Source organism: Pundamilia nyererei, unplaced genomic scaffold, assembly GCF_000239375.1.
Source record: "Pundamilia nyererei isolate P.nyererei 1_Seehausen unplaced genomic scaffold, PunNye1.0 scaffold00154, whole genome shotgun sequence".
NCBI classification, from domain to species: Eukaryota; Metazoa; Chordata; class Actinopteri; order Cichliformes; family Cichlidae; genus Pundamilia; species Pundamilia nyererei.
This window is the reverse complement of record NW_005187555.1, coordinates 865,968-886,745: the sequence shown is the minus strand read 5'-3', so window position 1 is coordinate 886,745 and position 20,778 is coordinate 865,968. Positions and strand designations below refer to the sequence as shown.

At 45.9% G+C, this 20,778-nt stretch overlaps 3 protein-coding genes across 4 annotated transcripts in view; 2 read left to right on the top strand and 1 right to left on the bottom strand.

Moving 5' to 3' along the window:
* itga11b (integrin, alpha 11b) overlaps positions 1 to 5,005 on the top strand; it is a 36,993-nt gene extending 31,988 nt beyond the window's left edge. Inside the window, exons 23-30 of the mRNA XM_005745105.1 lie at positions 2,209 to 2,292; positions 2,396 to 2,498; positions 2,578 to 2,691; positions 2,816 to 2,899; positions 2,990 to 3,100; positions 3,264 to 3,359; positions 4,099 to 4,212; positions 4,343 to 5,005. Coding sequence (XP_005745162.1) covers positions 2,209 to 2,292; positions 2,396 to 2,498; positions 2,578 to 2,691; positions 2,816 to 2,899; positions 2,990 to 3,100; positions 3,264 to 3,359; positions 4,099 to 4,212; positions 4,343 to 4,423 — 787 coding nt within the window. The 3' untranslated portion in view covers positions 4,424 to 5,005. The remainder of the gene's footprint in view (positions 1 to 2,208; positions 2,293 to 2,395; positions 2,499 to 2,577; positions 2,692 to 2,815; positions 2,900 to 2,989; positions 3,101 to 3,263; positions 3,360 to 4,098; positions 4,213 to 4,342) is intronic.
* Positions 5,006 to 6,094: 1,089 nt separating this feature from the next.
* Positions 6,095 to 13,189, bottom strand: fem1b (fem-1 homolog b). Its single transcript, XM_005745103.1, has 2 exons — positions 12,476 to 13,189; positions 6,095 to 10,186 (listed from the first exon to the last, which is right to left on the bottom strand). Exons 1-2 carry the CDS (start codon positions 12,721 to 12,723, stop codon positions 8,551 to 8,553), a joined length of 1,884 nt encoding a protein of 627 aa, XP_005745160.1. The 5' UTR covers positions 12,724 to 13,189; the 3' UTR covers positions 6,095 to 8,550.
* Positions 13,190 to 14,109: 920 nt separating this feature from the next.
* cln6b (CLN6 transmembrane ER protein b) lies at positions 14,110 to 20,567 on the top strand. Of its 2 annotated transcripts, none has more exons than XM_005745102.1 (8): positions 14,110 to 14,271; positions 15,363 to 15,483; positions 15,732 to 15,830; positions 15,919 to 16,107; positions 16,697 to 16,752; positions 16,971 to 17,093; positions 19,623 to 19,751; positions 20,118 to 20,567. In XM_005745102.1, exons 1-8 carry the CDS (start codon positions 14,192 to 14,194, stop codon positions 20,275 to 20,277), a joined length of 957 nt encoding a protein of 318 aa, XP_005745159.1. In that variant the 5' UTR covers positions 14,110 to 14,191; the 3' UTR covers positions 20,278 to 20,567. The 2 variants fall into 2 exon arrangements, with proteins under 2 accessions (XP_005745159.1, XP_013769294.1); XM_013913840.1 differs by having other exon boundaries at positions 20,107 to 20,567.
* Positions 20,568 to 20,778: the final 211 nt, after the last annotated feature.

Below are 20,778 nucleotides of genomic sequence, written 5' to 3'. Positions count from 1 at the left end.
GGATTGGGGCGATCGGGGTGATCGGGGTAGGATTGGGGCGATCGGGGTGATTGGGGTAGGATTGGGGCGATCGGGGTAGGGCCAGGGCGATCGGGGTAGGATCAGGGTTATCGGGGTAGGATCAGGGCGATCGGGGTGATTGGGGCGATCGGGGTAGGATGAGCTGTTTGACCTCAGAGAGGTAAACTTAGTGGTACCGCTGTGTTCTGGGACCTCCTTGTGTCATGAGTCGCTGTGCGGCAGGAAGGAGTTGGACCCAAAATGCAGGCACTCAGGCACAAGGTTTAAACACGAAGAACTCGGCTTTATTTGCTGGCAGGAAAAAGTCATACAAAAGTAAACTAAACCCACAGAGAGACACAGGGAGATCCACACAGCATGAGGGACGACGCGACACTGACTCAGAGAAACACAGGGTTTAAATACACTGGGAAGTAACGAGGGGGATGAGACACAGAAGGAGAGCACAGCTGGGAGAAATCAGGACTGACGAGACAAGCAAAGCAGGACACATTCACATAAGACACGGACCTTCAAAGTAAAACAGGAAGTATGACACAGAGACGCGAACTTGACACGGTGGAGACAGCAACTAAGAAACACAGAGACATAAACCATAAGGCAGAGGACTCTAAGAACCGAAAGACACAGAGGGAAATTCAAACATGCAGACAGAACAGAGGGGACACAGAGACACATGAAGGGCAGGGGATCGAAACTAGAAACCATAGAATAACTCACACAAGTACGATAATACAAACATCACAAAGAACTAAACATGCTGGGTCAGGAGACCCAGGACCCTGACACCTTGACGTCCGTTGGGGAGAACATCATGAAGAATAGATATGAAATGAGACAGCTGGAGTGGAGGTGGGTTGCAGAGAGGCTGACAGCAGCAGCAGGTGAAAGCAGCCTAAAATATGATTATCAGGGTCCTGAGTAGGAATGTGCGAACCAAATGAGAAGCATGTGGAACACTGGGAATCACTGGAAAGCTGCAGGGAAGCAGTTGCTGACGGAATCAGCTCATCGGGAATAGGTGAGATGAAGAGTGTACATCTGAACCTGACGAGGACGGGCAGACACAGAAAACTGACAACCTAAATATAGCAGGAGAAATGTTTGAGCAGTATATTTTTAACTGACTTGTTATTGTAATGAGTCTTTATCTTATTTATTGCAACATTTATTATATGATATTTTATATAATATTTTATTATATCAATACTATTCTGATTAGGTCGTATTTTAACCGTAGCACAGAGATGTAAGTAACTAGCTAGTTCTTCGTGGTCAATGACAAATAATGATTTAATCCCTGATCCAGTTTCATAAAACATCAGCTGGGAATCTGCGCCGTGTTCATTAAAGAGGAAAGGATGAGGTTATGTGAGTCTTCTGCCCTGACTGCTGCAGGATTAGATTAAAAGTTATGGATGGATTTGCATGAAAGTGTTCCCAGAGGTAGTGAAGTGATCAACTTTTGGAGTCGATTAACATCTGGATCTGGATCCAGGAATTTCCAGAAGGATCATTTATGGCTGCGAGACAGGAGAACATTAGAAACTTCGACAGGAGACCAGGTGAATTCCTACCTGAGCGTGTGTGATGGTGTTTTGGTGATTACTCACAGATGAATCCAGATCCAGGGACTCGGGTATCGCTGTTCAGCTTCATGAAGCAGAAGAAATAACAAGAAAACAGATGATATGATTTAAAGACGGAAACAGTAAAAAAGACGATAAAAACTTGATTTTAAGAAACCCAGTCCATACAGGTTTGGTTTCTAAATGTTTTGTTTAAAGGAGGAAAGAGGAAGTTTGCTCCAAATAAAAGAATCGCTTCCTGTGGGAGGTTTGACTGTGATGGCGAAGGCTCGATGATTGGTGCGACCAAAGAAACACCTGGATGCATCTGATTGGTCAGATGGAGCCAGATGTATGTCATAATTTATGGACGCGTGGTGGGACGAGCGCGATTCTCTCCTGCTCATCTTGGACAAAGTTTAAACCTTTCATTTATTTTGGTGGTAACACAGCCTGGAGTGTTTGGTTGAGTATTTGTCGGTAAATATAAATAAAATACTTTGAATTATTTGTAATCACAGATTAATTATGCCCTTCGCCGTGGGCTGTATTGTAAAGTGTTACCGTTGAACTTTCAAGCTTTCGTCCTTTTAAGCGTGCTTATCTGTGTGTTACTCAGTGAGGGGGACGAGGGTTACCCGGACGACAACACCAATGACATCTTCCTCCCCCTGAAATACCAAACCGAGCTCCTCTTCACCAGGTGGCTGAAGCTTTTGAGCTTTTTGTGATTTGAAAGTTTAAAAAGTTGCATGTGCGCATTCAGAAGAGTTCACGTGTGTCTGCTTTCTTCCTTCTCTGGACAGAGACCCCTACCCTCCTCGTTTTGTAATCAGAGCTGACTCCTCCTCCTCTTCGTCCTGGGACCAATCAGACAGCAGCTCTCACACCTTCAACCTCTCCTATTACGTGAGTGAAACAAACTGTGTGCATGTTTGCAGATGTTTGCTCATAAAGACGTTCTGATGCGGTTCTCCCGTGTGTGCAGATCCAGAACCTGGGCCTGTTCTCGGTGCAGGGCGTCCTGTTCGGGGCTGATGTCTGGGCTGTGACCATGAGAGGAAACCAGCTGCTGAACATTACGGACGTCAGCATCGAACAGGTGACGCTGGAAATCTGACTTACTGTGCTCAGCTGCTTTTTTAATGTTTTGGCCCAGATTGGCGAAGCAGCAATCAAAGCTAGAGGTTACCATTATAACGGAGTCCTCCTCTTCCTCCCAGCAGGCAGCGGGATCCCACTGCACGCTGCCTCACGTTAGAATGAGCAGTCCCGTCACACCTGAGGATCTGACTCACCTGTCACAGCTGGTAAGGCTGAAGGAGCCTGTTAGAGTCAGGATAACAGTGGAGTTAAACAACAGTGTTTCCCAGAGTGTGTGTGTGTGTGTGTGTGCGCAGAACCACAGTAACAGCGCGAACATGGAGGTGCGGTGCCAACTGAACCTCCCGCCCTCCCGAGAGGTGAAGGTGACGCTCACAGGAAGCCTTCAGCTCGCTGCTCTGCTTGCCGTGAGTTCCTCCCATCTGTCGTTTTCATAAAGCAAGACAAAGCTCAGGAAACAGGAAGTCCATCAAATTCCCGACTAACCAGAAACAGGCTCAGTTTAGTGAAACTCGGATTAGCCGCAGGAGAAAGCACAGGTGGCGCTCACTACCTGTTTAACTCTTTCAGGTGAAGTTCAGGTCTCTGGAGCTGCTGACCGCCGCCTCCATCCAGCTGGAAGCGTCTAGTCCCATTTTCCTCCAGGAGGACCGACCTGTCAGACAGGTGAGACCATCAGCATCGCTCTCCCATTGGAGGACAGAGGTCACTCTGGGATAAACAGGTTTAACCTCCCAACTCTTTGTGACTGAACCCAGTGGCCTTCTATCAGCTGACCACAACGTCCACGCCAACGTTTTAAATCACCTGATCATCAGCGCTTCACACACACAGAGCGGTGCTGCCACCTGCTGTCAGGAACTATTACACCCTTTTGCTTCACATTAAAAACACATTTCTGCAAAAATATTTAACAATTAATGAACCACGTGGCGTACGGAGGACCAAAGGTGCCAAAATGCAACGGATAAAATATAAAAAGAAACTAGTCCTTAATTATGTCGTTATCTATATGAAGATAAAACCTTATTTCTGATATCATTTCCTTTTAATTGGTTCCTCTATTTACGTCCTGTGTAATTTCTCCAATAATGTACGTCTTTACATTTATTTATTTCTGCATATTTTTGTATTTTCTTTATTGTATCTCGTTTCATTTTTGCATTTCTTCAAACATTTCTTTGTTACACATGAAGCAACGATCGTGTCTCTGAGTTTACATTTAAAAACCTCAGAAACACCCGAACTCGTCATTTTCAGTCAACATTATTTAAGTTTGACTCCATATTTCTATGTTAAATTATACTCCGTGTTTGAGGACTTCATTAGACCGCCTGACATAAAAACAGAAATCTGTCAAACACTGGTTTCACACACACTCAGGTGGTTTGTGCTGTAACTGCAGATCATTCTGGACCTGAGGAAGGAGGAGGATCACTCCATCCCCATCTGGATCATAGTGGGAAGCTCACTGGGAGGTTTGCTGCTGCTGGCCTTACTGGTCCTCGCTCTGTGGAAGGTAAAAACACACACGGAGCCTCGAACATCATCAGAGTACTCCTCTGTTCTGAGCTCTGCTCTACAGTGGACGTCTGGATCAAACGGCTCTACTGTCCGTCACAAACCGTAAATCCTTGTTTTCTCTTCAGCTCGGCTTCTTTAACAGACGGAGAAGAAAGGAGGAAGAGGAGCAGCCTGTGGCCAATGGGAAGACGGCACAGGAGCTATAACGTGGCTGACATCACCGCCGCATCATTCCTCGCCGGCCTGCAAAGTCTTAAATTAATGTTCCCGATGAAATTTAACCTGAAAGACACTGAGAAAATCTGACGACCTCACATGGGTCACCTGAACGCATCACGTGCCTCCACCCGTCACTCAGGGACTGCGACCCTCACCTTAAACCCGCCTCTTCGTCCACGCGACGTGCGATTGAAGCTACCCACAGACTGTATATAAAAGACGGAGTCAGCATTAGAAACATCGAAGGGTTAGGATTCTTCAGCGTCGCCGACGTCTGCCTTTCATGTGAGAACTTCACAGGTGTGACGGAGGCCTCGTGACAACGGAGAGCGATGGAGTAAATATTTAAACGGAGGCTGACGGGGCAGAAAGAAAACTACCTAACATTCGTCTGATTTCATCTTCTTAAATTGTAAATATATCCTATTAATTCTTATATATTGTAGCTGATGCACTTTTGTTTAAAAGTCAAACTTGAACTTGTGTAAATATTCACATGTATGACGAATGAGGGCCGAGGCGTTACCGTGGAAGCGGTTTCCGCTCTGCCTGTTAATGTCAGAATAAAGACGAGAAATATAAAAGTCGTGTCAGTCTGTTCGCTCACGTTTACCTTCTTTGTCTGAAATTTGGACTCTTTAATAACCTGAAATGTTGAGATAACCCAAAGATCTGAGATCATTCAAAATTTTCTTTAAATTTTCTGGATAAATCTCAAAAGTTTGAGTAAATATTTTAAAAGTTTGAATCAGAGATCCTGAAATTTCAAGTTCCTCCCGAGTCTGTTTGTTGTACCCATCCATCCGTGTTCTTGTCACTTTGAGATAAATTGAAATTCTAAATTCAGAATCTCAAATTTCGACTTATTTAGACGAAAATTGAAATTTTGAGACGCCCAGCTCAAACTTTGAAAAGTAACAGCCTTTACAGGGACGTGTAACTTGACCAGACACATTTATGGCAGTTATTATTATTATTATTATTTTTTAATCAAGCTCAGTTTTTCAGATCTGACCAATCAGATCACTGCATTTTCTTACTCGTAGCTCAAACGCACGCCGCTACTGAATATAAAACTAGTAAAACAGTCCCGTGTGACGCCCGACACACCGCTGGCTGCCGCTCCAGGTCGGTCTGCATCCTCAGGTGTGGTCCCGCCTCTCGGTGCTCGACTGAGTCCTGAAACACGGACCAAAGCTTCGACTCCAGGATCAGTTTTTTATATGTTTTCACAAAACACACCCACACATCTGGAGGTTCTGATCCTTGAAATTTGGGATTGTGTCACGTTCTCCCGCACGTCGATGTGCAATGAAGTTCTGACTTAAACATCTGGAAATCTTATAAAGAAGCAGCTTGAAAGTTTGAAACACCCGACGTTTGAATGATTGCAGAATCGTTTCCAATAACTTTTTTCAGAAATTTACCTTACTCGTGGTTTGAATTTTCCCGCCCAGTGGCAGAAATAAGGCGGCCATCGCAGACACAAGGCTCCTGCTCAGACAGGCTGAAGAGCTCGGCGTTCAGCCGCTCTTCCTCCTCACGTTGAGGTGGTTGCTGGGAACCCCGCAGTCCTGAACCCGGACACTTTACTCATCTGAATTTTGGCAGTTTCAATTTCAAAGATGGAAAAGAAATCAACAACAGGACACAGCAGCTGAGCTCAGACAGAAGACTTTAATTTAACAGCATTCACCCTGCAGGAAGTACCCATCAGCTGACATCTCTTAGGTTTTCCTGGCACACTGAGCATCTTTGGCTTCATCTCAGCCACAGAAACCTGCTTTTAATGAAAAAAAAGGTCCCACCAGGACACAAACACTCCTGCAATGATAGTTGTAAGAAATTAAAAATGAATTAAACAGAACGAGCTCTGTGGATGGCACAGACTAATGCCCTGTGAGCACATGGGTAATAAAAGCTGGAGTTTTATTAGGAGAGCAAACGCTCTCCAACACCTGATTACAGGACGCCAAACGGTAGACCAAGAAGAGCCTCGAGAAAGTTTCCACCATGATCGGCTTGTTAAACCTGATGTTTAACGGTCAATTGAGGTGCGAGCGCTCCCAAACAGAGTAAAACAACCCGAACGCTTGGCCGTCCTCCCAAGTGTTACAATAAAGTTAAACACAGGAGGAAACGTCAGCAGGAACCTTTTCTAAATCTCACACCATTCCCACCTCAGGTCTACATTTGAACATCGAATTATTGCAATAAACATGAGAGCAGGTGAGATTTGGCACCTGTGTGGAAAATAAGAGTGGGCCTCTGCTGGAGCATCCACAGCTTTGCTCTCAAACGTCTCATCCTCACTTTGGACCAAACAGGCCGGGTCTTAGCGAGCATCTAAAGCTCAACGACCTGAGCACAAATGCTAACGAACGTGACGTTTGGGTTAAAGGTGTTTATAAAGTGACAGGCAGCTTCAGTAGGGGAGGGATGTGAGACGAGTCGGACCTGCTCCCAGATGAATAAAACGCCGCGGCGTCGATATTCAACATCCGGCAGGAATGCAATAAACGCCCGCAGAGCATCGATCAAAACCTTCATCCTCTAACGTCCCTCCTGGAGGATCCTGCTCCAGATCTGGAAAATTAATCCGCCGACTCCAGTCTCACACCGCTAACCGATAGCACCGAGTAAGATTACCATTTATTTCTCAACCACTCACTTTAACGACGCTCATATCAACACTTAAAGCCAGAAACGGCCCATCAGACTGGCTGCGAGTCGGGATTATCCGGACGTTTTACTTAAAGGCACTGCTGATCCCGGTGAGGTGACGCCTACGATGCAGAAATCTGAAACCTGCACTCAAAACTGATTTCTTTTCCTTGTTTGGTTTCAGATCCAGTTTTAAAATCTTTGATTCTTGCAGCGGGGCGTTCACCAACACGAGAGGCTTTCAACAAACGCCAAAACATTACAGTAAATTCCACGGGCGGTTCTGCAGATCCCCAACGCCTCGGTCAATTTTCAAGTCTGCGAGTGCGCAAGGGTGACGCAGATATGGTCATTAACGCCCAGGCGATGCCGCACCAGCTCCCCACGTGTCAGTCGGAAGGCCGCCGGCAGTCGAGTCCCCCGCCCCCGAAACGCTCGCAGCTTCCCAAGAGTCAGCGTGGAGAAACATCCATCACGGCGAGCTCGAGATGTGCTCGTTATCTAAACCGTAAGAGACCGACTGACGAGCCTTTTGTTGGCTCACTTTTCACATCCTGGTGTCAAAAGTTAGAATAAATAAAACTTTGTCACGTTATGGCATCAAAGTGTAACTCCTGCTGATTTCTACAACAGCAGGAGAGACGTCGGTTTGAACACTTCAACTGAATCTGGGCTTCAAGACTCAGTTCGACCCTCGGCGGAGGCTTTTTGGCACGTACTTATCCATTAACTAAAAAAAAACTAACTTTATCGGGACATAAAATCTGCATTCAGACAAATCTGATGAAACTCCGTGTAAAGGTCAGCTGTTTTCTTTCTAACACTAAACTTTGACATTTTTTATGCTGTTTCTTTTTAGAATTTCTCAGACAGTGAGAGAAAGTCAAAGCAGCTCATTTGCAGTTATTTTATCAGAAATCTCATTAAAAAAAACAACAAAAACAAAACCCGACACAGCTGATGAGAAAAAGGCTGAACGCTGCCCAAATAAATACCCACAACTATAAATAAAAGGGCGTGGAAGGATTCAGAGCAGGAGTGTCCGCACAGTTTCTTTAGAGCCAGAAGAAAAAGTTGAACTCAAACGTGATGAAGCAGACGTCTGAATTCAGCCTCGACCCGCCACAGTCAGGAACAACCCCGATAAAAGCTTCTCTCCAATTAAAAAATAATCCTCTGCGCGACGGCTGATTGGTGGTTGAGCTCGGTCGTCCGGCGGCGTCTCTTCAGGCACTCGTTCCTTCGGTCCGATCATTTCTTCTTACACAATCGCGGCGACGTGGCGGCAGCTTCCTGGCAGAGAGGTAAGGCAAAACAGGAAGCTGCCTGGCGCTGCCGAAAAAAAAAAAGAAGGTTTTTTTTTATATAAAAATGCTCGAAAAACGATCTGAGCTGTCAACCTCAGCACCGTGTGAACTGTTAGAAAAACGTTTTTAAAAATCGTCCGGCATCAGTGGAACTCCACGAACTCTTCGAGCGTTTTGGGGATCTGGTTGCGATACGTGATCTGGTGCTGCCGGACGGCGCGCGCCGCCAGGCACTTGAGGCTCATTTTCATCTGCGTCTTCAGCAGGATCTCGGACACGCCCGTCGTGCTCTTGTCCAGCGGCGTCTTGTTCTGCTTGTTGGTCATATCTGTGTGCGCGCCGGCCTCCACTAGGTTGATGATGATGGCGTGCAGCGTGAGGAAGTCGCTGATGGGCCGGTTGTACTGGACGATGACGTGCAGCGGCGTGTTGCCCTCGTTGTCGATGGCATTGACCTGCGCGCCGCAGTCGATCAGCAGCTTGGTGACCTGCGCGTTGGGGAAGCTGCACACATCGTTGGTGTGGAAGTCATCCACCGGCGTGGTGGAGCTGATGGCGAGGTGGAGCAGCGAGGCGCCCTCGCGTGACCGCGGATCTAGCTGGATCAGGTCGTAGATGTGCTTGTTGATGGCGGCGCGCTGCGCGTCACTGCAGGTGGTTTTAGTGGAGATGCACGCCAGGTACAGGAAGGTGAAGACGTTGGACTCGTAATTCTCCATGGCCTGTGGCAGCTCAGATTCAGCGGCGGCCTCCACGCGAACCATGCTGCGCTGAATCTCCAGAACGCTGCAACTCAGCACCTGCTCGACAGCGGCGGCTGACACGTGCTCCTTCAGGTGGACCATCTGCGAGAACACCTGGGCAAAGCGCAGCAGGTCCTTGTGCGTGTTGCGGTTTCCTTTCTGCCGCAGGCGGAGGGCGTGCAGCCACAGCTTGATGCACTGTTCAAACTCCATGTTGTCAGCGTAGACGGCGCCACGGTAGATTATCGGATGCGACACGTCGATATTGTCCGAGCCCAGGATCCGCTCTCGGATCATCAGTCCCTCCATGTGCAGGGCGTCGCGGTCCACCCTGATGGCCTCCAGGTCCTGCAGCGTTTGACACTCGCGGCGCCCTCCGTAAGCCTCGACGGCCGGGAACAGTTCCTTGGTGATGTTGTTGTCTGGATCGCGGTAGCGCTCCATCATGGCCGCGTGGAGGTAGTGGTACGTCCTCTGTATGTCGTAGTTCTCCCTGTCGTTGGCGAACGAGGCGCCCAGCAGCTCCAGGGCCTCGATGCGGCTGTGAGGGTCGCAGTCGGCGTGCGCCAGCAGCAGCTCCACCACGTCAGCCTTGCAGCTCTCCGCCGCCACTTTCAGCGGCGTCATGCCGTGCCCGTTCACCACCATGGATGCCTGGCATTGCATCAGCTCTTTGACAATGTCCAGATGTCCTGCCTCAGCCGCAAAGTGCAGCGCGGTGGCCCCGCAGTGGGCCTTGGCGTTGGGGTCCGCCCCCTTCTCCAACAGGAACCTCACCACCTCCGTGTGGCCTTTGTAGGCGGCAATCATCAGACAGGTGTTGTTGAACTTGTTGGTGATGCTGATGTCGGCGTTGTGCTCCACCAGGTAGCGAACGATGTCCAGACGCCCGTCGAAGCAGGCGGCTCGCAGGGGGGTGGAGTTTGTGATGGTGGTGTGGTTGACGTTGGCGTGGTGACTCACCAGAAGACGCACTACCTCGAAGTGTCCTGCGCCGGCTGCACACCACAGCGCCGTGGCACCGTCGATGACGTAGCTGCAGGCCAGAGACAACAAACGTTAACGTGTCATCATCCTCCGGTTAACTGGTCACGATTCAAACAACAACGATAGTAACGACTACAAGAACAATAAAAACAGATTCGACTGTTGGTTGAATTGTAATTTTCAGGATTTCTGTCCTTCACCCATTCAGTGTTTTCTAAATGAAAGCAGTTTACGTAGAGCCGGTGTCAGTTTACCAAAACTCATGAAAACAGAACAATCTCAGTAAAATTCAAGCTCTCTTTTGTCTGGTGTTATGAATCAAGCGCGCCCTCTTCCTTTACTGCAGAGAGCACACAGTGGGACTGACTGTGACGTTGATAACTGAGGACCAGAGGACACAGACATGCTTTGAATACATCTGTCAACCTCCACGAGATGTTTGAACCTCAGAGATAAAACGCCGCGGTCTTTGTGCCGTTCCGCGGAGACTCTGAACCGTCACGTTTGGATAGCGGCAGCAGACCTGCAGCACGTCGACCCCTCAGGCTGCTCATCTGTTTCCTGACAAACTGCTCATTAAACGAGGAATAATTTAAAAAGCAAACACCTTCTGCTGAGGTAAAGAGCCGCTGAATGAAGCTTTTGGTTTCAATGCTTTTAAAATGAAACAGAAACCTGGTCTTTCCCCGTGATCCGGATTCTCTTATCACTTCAAAGGTGCTCTGATTATCTAACCGAGCCTTCAGCCTCATCACGTAAACCACTGAAGAACATTTAACAGCACGTTTACAGGCAGACCTCGCTGCAGTGAAACAGATCGCTTATATAACGGTAAACATATAGTACCTCATTTTTTTAGAGTATTTTAGTATTCATATATATCCTCTTGATGTGTTCGCATCACCCCTCCCTGACCTGCACTCAATCTACAGCAGGCGGTGCTGGACCAAGGCCAGGAAGATGGTGAAGGACCTCAGCCATCCCAACAACAGACTGTTCTCTCTGCTGAGGTCAGGAAAGCGATTCCGCTCCCTGAAGACCAACACAGAGAGACTGAGGAGGAGCTTCTTCCCGCAGGCGATACGGTCTCTCAATCACACCACCACACAGTCCTGACCCACACATATGGTTCTTACACACACTGGACATTCTGGACATTGTTTCACTTCATCACTTAAATCACTTTAAGCATATTTGCACTGCAGAGAACATAATGTGGATCGCACAACACTGGTCACTATATTCTTCATTTCCGGTTAATACTTGTACAGCTGCTGTTATTGTGTATATATTTATTTATATTTCTTCAGACATTCTTATATAGTTCTATATTGTGTATTTTGTTGTACAGTTATTTCATTTTCAACTTTAATTTATATATTTTATCTTATTCTTCCCAGTTAAATTTACCCTTCATTCTAATTTGTGTTGTACAGTTATTTCATTTTTAACCTTAATTTTTATTTTATTCCTTCCTAGTTAAATTTACCCTTTTTAATTTTTCATATTTATTTCCTATCTTATTCATAGCCTTTTCCTTTTTTGTTTTCTTTCGGTCACGAGCAGTTGTCCAAGCATTTCACTGCATATCGTGCTGTGTATGACTGTGTACGTGACAAATAAAATTTGAATTTGAATCAACTTAGAATTAATCCTTTAAAATATACGGTATATATGGTTCGCAGCGTGTGGAAGTGGAATACAGTGGCCGAGATGGAAATCGTCTTTTCACCTGATCACATTTTATGTATGTGATCAGAGACGCCCGCACCCCTAACACCACAAACCGCTGTCAGACCATACTATGACTTTCACACATGTACGCCTTCATCATCCCGCTCTCCTCCTCCTCCAACAACGACAGATCCATTTCAAACACAGTTTCACTAATGCAGACTAACAGCAGCTAACAGCTGTAAAATGTAATAATTGTCCTTTTTAAACATCCTCTAAAACTGTTTCCAACAAAAATGTCTTATTAGTTCTCCATCATCATGTCAGACTTTTTCCATTTTTAACCTCTGACCCTTTTTTGAGAAATGCACCAGTTTTGTTTCTGTTAACTTCTGTTAAGTTTATTCATTTCCCAAGATTAGTTTGATTGACACTTATTTAGGGCACTATATGAAAGCTGCTGTGGACATAAGAAGCTGGTGCAGCAGGTTAGCAGGTGAGGACCAGTCAAACTACATCAGACGAATTTCTGTAAACTCGGTTTTTCTTTTAACAAATACTTTGAGTTTTGCGTGACCTCTGTCCTGCCTGACTTCATGAAACTGGTGATATCTGAGTAATAAACCTGGCTGTGGAGCGCAGGTAGCCTCGGGTGAGCTCGTACCCGTCAAACCGAACCGTGCCGGTCTGCTCGGTGTCCACCTTGTAGTGGTCCAGGAGGAGCCGGACCACCTTGTCGTGGCCGTTCCGCGCCGCGATGATCAGCGGGGTGGACCTCTGGCCACTCAGGTGGGTCACGTAGCTCAGCAGGAACTGCGTCTCCGCCTCGGAGTGGTTCAGCAGCAGCGCGGCCAGGGTCAGGACTCGGCCCTCGCTGGCAGCCTTGTACACATACCCGGCCAGAGACTCCATGAGAGCCCGAGAGGAAGCCAGGAGCTCCGCGTTCTTCCAAACTGACAGCGTCCACTCCCCCGGAGCGACCCGCCTCCCATTAAAGAGTCCACACCGGCCCCGGGGGTGACATGAAACGGCTCTGTCCTACCTACAGCCCCGGAGGAAACGTTCAGAGGTCCCGGCTGGTTTGACTATAAGCACTGGACTCTGGGTGTGCGTCTCCGGGCAGCAGCAGAGCGAGTGGACCGGTTAGCTCCGACGGCTAACTGCTAACGTCAGCGAGCGGCTTCCAAAGCGTGTCTGAGGTCAAAGGTCAGATAAATGACACCTCCTGTTGTTGCTGAAAATAAAAACGTCGTCCCGCAGCGTCAAACACTCAGAAACACACAGCTGATTTCAGCGTTCACGGAAGTTTCCGCTTTAAAACACCTCCGACAGGAACGTTCTCCAGCAACTTCTGTTCCCGCCTCTTCTTCTGCTGCTCACCTCGAGAGGGCCCGCACTGCAGCGCCACCCTCTGGTCCGGGTCAATTACTGCATCTGCTCATCAAAACAAAAACCGCCAGGATAATCACGAGATATCCATTTGAATTGGTTTAGTATAAAATAATGACTTTAACTTGAATTTTAAATTAAGATAAAAAATTTAAAATTAAAAATATAGATTTTTTTGCCATTAATTTCCCAAACTTCAGATTATTTTGAAATTCTTCTAAATATTTCATATATCTGGCAGTTTGTTTTTTAAATTGCCTATAATTTTTTGTTATTATTATTATTATTTTTTTGTTTCATTAATCAACTTCTTTTCTGTGAGCTTTCAATTTCTTTCTTATTAATTGCCATACAGTTTTTTTCTCTAACACTTATTAAAGTGTGAGTGTGGTGTTTTTCTTGAGAGGCCATTAATGTGTTATGTTCTGTACATTCCCTGATTTTATGCTGCATTTCAGGCAGATTCATTTTGAGACTGTTTGACTGCTTAAAAAATGTAGTTGTGATTATGTGGTTTCAAAGTTTGGGTTTTAAACTTTCACTCAGCAGGTGAAAAGATGAGCTATAGCTGTACTGTCCCAGTCAGCCTGATGTCACCTGAAAGCAGTTCAAACTACAAAGTGCTGACTTTCAGCAGAGCAAGCTCAGTCTGAGCTCTGCTCAGTCAGATGCTGCAGGTTCATTTTTTTCTTTTCAGTAAAATGAAAACATGTTTTTGAGGTTTTTATCTCTTTACACCATAAGCTCTGAGATCAGCTCATCTAAACCAGATTAATCTAATAAAAACTGGGAGGGGGGTTTGTGCAGATTAATGCTAATCTGCTGACAGATTAACCTGCTGGATGGACTTCCTGTAGAAGCTCTGTGTTTGTGCTGGTGAAATCATTTGCTTTGATTTATTTCAGATGAAGAGAAACCGTTTCTGGAGCACCGGTGCTCGCTGTGGGACTGACACCTCGGTGGGAATGAAAAGGACAATAACGCAGAGAATATGACTTTACGGACAGACACGAAGACGTCCACGAGGAAGAGAGAGAACCCAGCTCTGCGTGCAGCAGCTTTCATGTGCAGGTTTGTGCAGTTCAATTTCTCATAATTCCCACCCATAATCAGTTATTCACCTTTAATTAATGTCAGAGCTTTGGACCAATGATTAAAAGACATCTGCAGACGTCTCTACAGAAACATCTAATTTATTTATTTACTAATTAATTCATGAGATTAGATGAAAATTTTAACCTCTAAACTGTGCCATCCATCCTTGCATCCATCTATTCGTCCATGTCCTTGAGTTCTCCTCAGGGCTCATAAAAGTATTCCAGATTCAGCTCAGGGCCTCCTGTTAGTCCGACTTTCCTGAAAACACCTCATGATAAAGAAACGCTGCTGTAGTAAATGAAAGAAATGTCTATCAGCACAACTCTAAAACGTGTGAGAAATAAACGACATTTTTAACTGTGCCTCATGATGAAAATAATAAACTTCTTCGATTGTGAAAAAACAGGAACTTCTGTTAGTTGATTGTCTGTTTCTGTAAAACTTGTAAAAAATGTTTGAAACCAACACTTACGTCTGCTTTAACACATCCAGAGTTGTTCATTTGACCAGATTTGGGTCTTTGCTGGGCCACTTTTGGCCCCCAGACCTTTTGTTTGACACCCCTGGCCCAGAGAAAGGTGGCCCCTCCTCCCCAGTCCTGGCTCCAGGGTCAGGGCACTTGATTTCTTCTGTGTGGCCCTCTGGGCCCTCATCCAGGACCAGTTTACCTCAGGAGCCCGCTCCACATCCATAACTCAGCTCCTGAGATCAGTCCAGCGTCTGCGCCCAGACGAGGGCTCTGTGAGATTTCAGACAGGTCTGAATATCAATTTAACTTCAATGGAAGACAAGCTCTTTTTATTCATACGACCCATTCTCTTAAACTAGTCAGTATAAGCTCGTATAAGTCTGAGAGTCAGAGTCCACTGCAGCCTCCCTTCAAACAGGCTCTGTGCTGTTGTTTCAGACCTCCTGACGTCCGTAACCTGTGAAGGCTGGAGACATTTTTCACCTTTTGCAATCACCGAGCTCCCATTTTCCCGTCTTCCTGTTTCAGCTGCTTCTATGTTTTTTCTGTGTTAACGGTGCGTTTACGTTCCTCCGCTCGTCTCTGTGTCCTGCAGCCGCTCGGCCGGTTCCACGCAGGTGGAGGCGGTTCTGCCGAGGCCTCGCTTCCACCTAGACCTCTGGCTCAGCTTCACCTTCCAGAATTGGATCCTGGATGTTGGCCGTCCCGTCGTCATGGTAACAAAACGATGACTAGCGCTTAATCTCGGGACTTTCTATTTTCACCCAGAGGGAGCCTAACAGGACATTCAGCGTCTGTTTTGTTCTGCTGCTGAAACGTGATCGCTTTCAGTCGTCGCTATATTTTCATTAAGACGCCGCCTCGCTCATCTGCATTGCAATAATAATAATAATTATTATAATAATAAAGCATTAGTGGAATAATGTTGGGAAAACCTAACCATGAAGTGTCTTGTTTTTGGCAGCTCGTCCTCCCTGCCGATTGGCTCCCTCTGCAGCATCCTGGGGTTGCAGACCATCTCCACTTCCTGTACAACGTCACGGCTCCGCTCATACTTCTCAAAGTAACTGTGACGCGCCTCAGGCCATCCCACATGACGAACTCCTTTGGTGTCGATTTTCTGAGTTTTAATTGACTTTGCTCCGTCTCAGATGCTTGAACGCAGCCCCTGGATGCTCCCGGGCCTCGCCGTCCGCCTTGGCATCATCGCCGTTTCCATGGGAACCACCCTTCACTTGGTGGCAGACTCCATCACGAGACGCCTGCTGCTGATTGGTTACCAGCTGCACCTGCCTGTTAGAGAGAATCCAATAATGAGGAACCTCAAACCTTCGGCCCTGGTAGGTGCTGCACTCGAAAGACCGAATAACAAACAGTGAGAGGACCCCGGACCGTGAACGGTGGCAAAATATACATCTGAGCTCAGGAGGGGGTCCTTGAGCTGAGATCCTTCTGTAAGAACCGAACCGCTCCTCCTCCTCCTCCTCCTCCTCCTCCTCCCCCCCCCCCCCTCGGTGTGAGTCAGATTTAGTGAAACTGAAGCTGAACACTTGTTCTCCTGCAGAGTTCAGCTCGTCCCCATTACAATCTGAACTGAATGCACAACAACACAGTGAGAATTTAAAGGACTCCAGGTCTGTTTCTGACACATTGATTCTGATCCTTCAGTCTAAGCTGGTGAGTGAAGTGTGGTTCAGAGAAAGTAGAATGTAAGAAACCTCCACTGATCTTCATACAGAAGGCAGCAGAAATCTGACAGCTGACACCAAAACCTTCCAGATGGACGAACAGCGCCGCAGACCCGAGGACACATGTGAATCTGAACTTGGGGAAACAGTTGAATGACTGATGCATCATCTGCTATTTGAGAAATAAAACAAATAAATGAATAAAATTGATTCGTGTTCATAAAGTTTTTGTGTTTTTCAGGTTGACGTCTTTGAGCTGCTGTTTCACTACGATGACACTGTTGGTCACATGATGTGGTAAGAAGAGAAAAAGCTGTTGTGTTGTGTTAAGCGATGACTCCACATGCGGACAAAAATGTATAATTATAATTAAGCACAAGTACAGAAAAATGTTGCAAAACAGACAAAAACAAATGCAGCTTTAAATTCAAAGGAAAAGCGATTTTTCAACAAAAGAGCAGACGATGTCGATGTTTGACATTTATTCTTGTAACGAGGATCGTTTTCCTCCTTAGGTACGTCCCTTTCTTCCTCGTCCTCGTGCTCTTCTTCAATGGTTGTTTCAGTCGCAGGGAGCAGGAGGAGAGGATGCCACCGTCAGCGTGGATGCTACTCGCTCCAAACGCTGCCTACTACTGGTCAGTCTGCTTTACTACAACATCCTCTGCACATGCTCTGTCCGTGCTTAAAGTTCAGTCCCTGCAAATATCTGAGGGAAGAACAAAACTTACTTTTAGGTTTTACTGATACTAATTTAGCTCATAAACAGCATGTGAAGGGCTGGAGGTGGGTTGCAAAGCAGCTTACAGACGTGCAGCAACGTTAATCCAGAGTTTTAAAGAAAAAGAACAACTTGGAATAATAATCGCCAGTTTTGATGAAATGCGTCCGTCTGCCCTGTGAGAGCCAAGACATCGAAAACACATCATCGTCTGGATGTTTTCATCAACGCTTCGTCATCATCAGGTGACGTCTTCAGTCTCAGCTGACTGCAGCTTTCCAACCTTAGAAACAGGACATTTGCATAATGACTGAAACCAGCCCACTGAAGGAACAATGGGCTGGGAGGTCACTTCCTTGATCAATAATATGCAAACTGTCTTGACCACCAATCAATGGCCAGCATTGTAAGATGGTGACAGATGTACCCTTAGGCCCCTCCTCCATTCAGAGATGGTCTCTACCCTTTTCACATAAATGGCCTCCTTGACTCCGCCTTCAAACCAGCGTTCCTCCCTGTCCAGGATGTTACATCCTCATCATTGAAGGCGTGGCCACTGGCCTGTAGGTGTGAATAGACTGCAGAGTCTGCAGGTACATGTTTCAACACCAAGAGGTCACCTGGATGAGTGACGGACAGTTTCTCCCACTGAAAACTGGACGTAGCGTCTTCAGTGGGCTTTCTGGGATTTCCTTACCTGGATGACTGAGCATCAAATAAGCTGTTATTTTCATCTCAGAGGAACATTAACCACAGAGTTTTCTATTTAAACCCAAAGTAGCTAACAGGTGGAGGCACCAAGTGAAACCTGTGTTGGCTGAAAGTAGTAATTAAAAAAGTCCAGCAGCAGGTACATAAATCTGCATTTAGTCTGCAGTGAGAGGTTTGTGTATTGTGTGAGAGTCAGACGTGCAGAGGCTCATTCTCGACTTTACTCCAGGACATTTCCATATTTTTGAGACACTCACTCACACAGCCAGCCAGGCAGAACAAAATTAAATTCGTTCATAATTAAGAAGATCTAAAGAGCTCAGGGGTCAGGTGGCTCCCAGCAGCAGAAACAACGAACACAACGGAGAAGCTTTGAAGTTACAGAGCATGAAATATTCTCCCAGTATACAATCACAGCGGCACACACACAGTTTAGACGCGTGGACGTGAAAAATATACAGAATGAATTTTGACTAGTGCGTGAGTATAAAATAAAAGCATGTTTTTATTTTTAGTTTAAGACGCCATATTTGCTTCTTTATGGACAAAAAGGACCTCTGTGGTGGCCGAGTTGGACTGCAGCTAAGTGATAAAATAATATTATCATTTTTTAAATATTTGTTTTAATCACAGGTCACAGCTGAAGTCACAGATAATCGTGGATATTTTGAGTTTTAATAAAGAAATATCAGTAATTAGAACTCTTATAAGTTAAATCTTCATTATGTTGAATTTCTGACATTTGAAAGTTTTTGCTTTAATCTGCTTGCTGTCCTCCCACCAGGTAACAGCTGAACTCACCTGTAAATAGTTGAAGAACAATACCCGACCACCTGAGGCTGTGTGTGTGTGTGATCACCTCCAGCTGTTAGTAATAATTGATTAGCTGCTTCTCAGGTGTTGCTGACTTCCTGGTTTATGCAGTGAGGACAGAATTCAAGAAGCGAGTGAAGGTCGACTCAGACCTTTAAATACCAAACGAGTGTTTTACTTTGTGCTTCTGCTGGTTGCAGTTTTTAAACCTTTGCTCGTTCTCTGCTGTTAAGTTAAAGCAACTTTTTCAGTTCACTGCTCCCTTCAACATAAACGCATCAAACAGGCTGTTTTCACACACAAACCTAAAATTCATCATTTTTCTGACACACAAATGGTGAAAGCCTCAGACCTCTGAGTGTGACGGAGACAAAGTGCAGCTGGATAGCAAAAGGTTGCTGGCGGATGCAGGAAGTTTCAAACGATTGTGATTCACTGTAACTACGGTGACCAACCGTCCTCTTTTTTTGCACTCGTTGACTTGTAAAAGCCTATATGACCTTTTTTATGTCACCATTCATTAACCGTACAGAGAAAGCATAGTTTAAATATGAAACAGTGTTATTAAAGTTCTTCATGACTGGTCCAAGTGTCCTATTTTTTTGAAAATCAAAATACGGTCACCTTACTGAAACACTCACGGTGGGAAACTGCCCGATGTGCACTCATGTGGCACTGCGGTCAGTTAGAATTACACTGAAACTGAGTGGAAAACACATTTTTAACATGGCAGGAAGTTTCCTCACACTCACCTATAGAAAAACAGCTTCAAAACGAACCGACTGGCTCCTCCCCTGAAATGATCCCTGAAGCGGCTTGGTCTGCTTACACCAGTGGACGTTTGCAGGGCGACTTCACCCACCGGCCACCTGATGGAGTCACTGAGCTGATTGGTTATGCTTCTCTTTGTCCCTGGCGACAGGTATTTAATCACAGAAGGACAGACCTTCATCCTCTTCACCTTCACCTTCTTCGCCATGACCACTACAGTGATGCATCAGAGGAGGCGGGGCTTGTTTCTCAACAGTGATGGGCTTTTCATGTTCTACAGGTAAAAAAAAAAAAGAGAAAACGCAGCGAATGAGCAAACTGGGAAACATAAATAATGATGTTTTCAGGTTTTTAGTCGACCAACATTAAAGGTTCAAGGTTAAGTCGGTAATACACCGACTCATTCAGGCTCAATAATAGTTAAAACAACATCTCACATCATTAACGCAGACGGCTCGTTTTCACTGTCCTCCACCCTTTTCTTCTCCATCTGTGGGCCCAAAGCTCCGCTCACACAGGCGACTGTTTGGTGACACGCTGGGGAAAATGAGCATTTCCCAACTGCTTGTTGAGTGGTTGCTGCCTTCCTGCAAACTCCTACATAAGACATCCTTTGTTTGACTCTGTGCTGATAGTTTCTCTGCAGCTCTGATCCTGGTGGCGATCTGGGTGGCCTGTCTGTGGAACGACAGCATCCTGAGGACGACAGTCCCCGGACTGATCTACATCCCACGGCCCTGCACCGTCTACACGCTCCACCTCCACCAGATGAGCCACATATGACGGAGTTAGAAAGAGAAGAATAAGGATCTGTCGCAGAATCACAGGAACGCCATGATGAAACTGTTTATGGTTTTCACTGGATATTAGAAATACAGCCTCACAGCATCCACACGTTTCCACCTGTTTATTACTGGGATACAACAACTGAAAGCAGCTCACAAACCACCAAAAATATTCATTCTCCTCAGCTCACGCTCAATGATTTTCCCTAAGAAACATGAAAAATGCAGCTGAAATATATAAAATCAAATATTTGTTTAAATATGTGTGGATATATGTGAATAAAACTGAACCAAGTAAATGTATCTGAATACCCAAAGTCTCAGTTCTCAGATCTTTTAATTTAACCTTCTTTTTAATTTAATTTGGAGGAGTTATGCCTCAAAAACATCCTCAATGTATTAAATTCAGCAGCGTGCTCTAATACAACCTCAGTTCATGTAGAGAGAGGCTTCAGGCTCAGAGTATGGTTTATACGAGCACACCGCGATAAGAGCTCCGATAAAGACGAAGAACAACGTCAC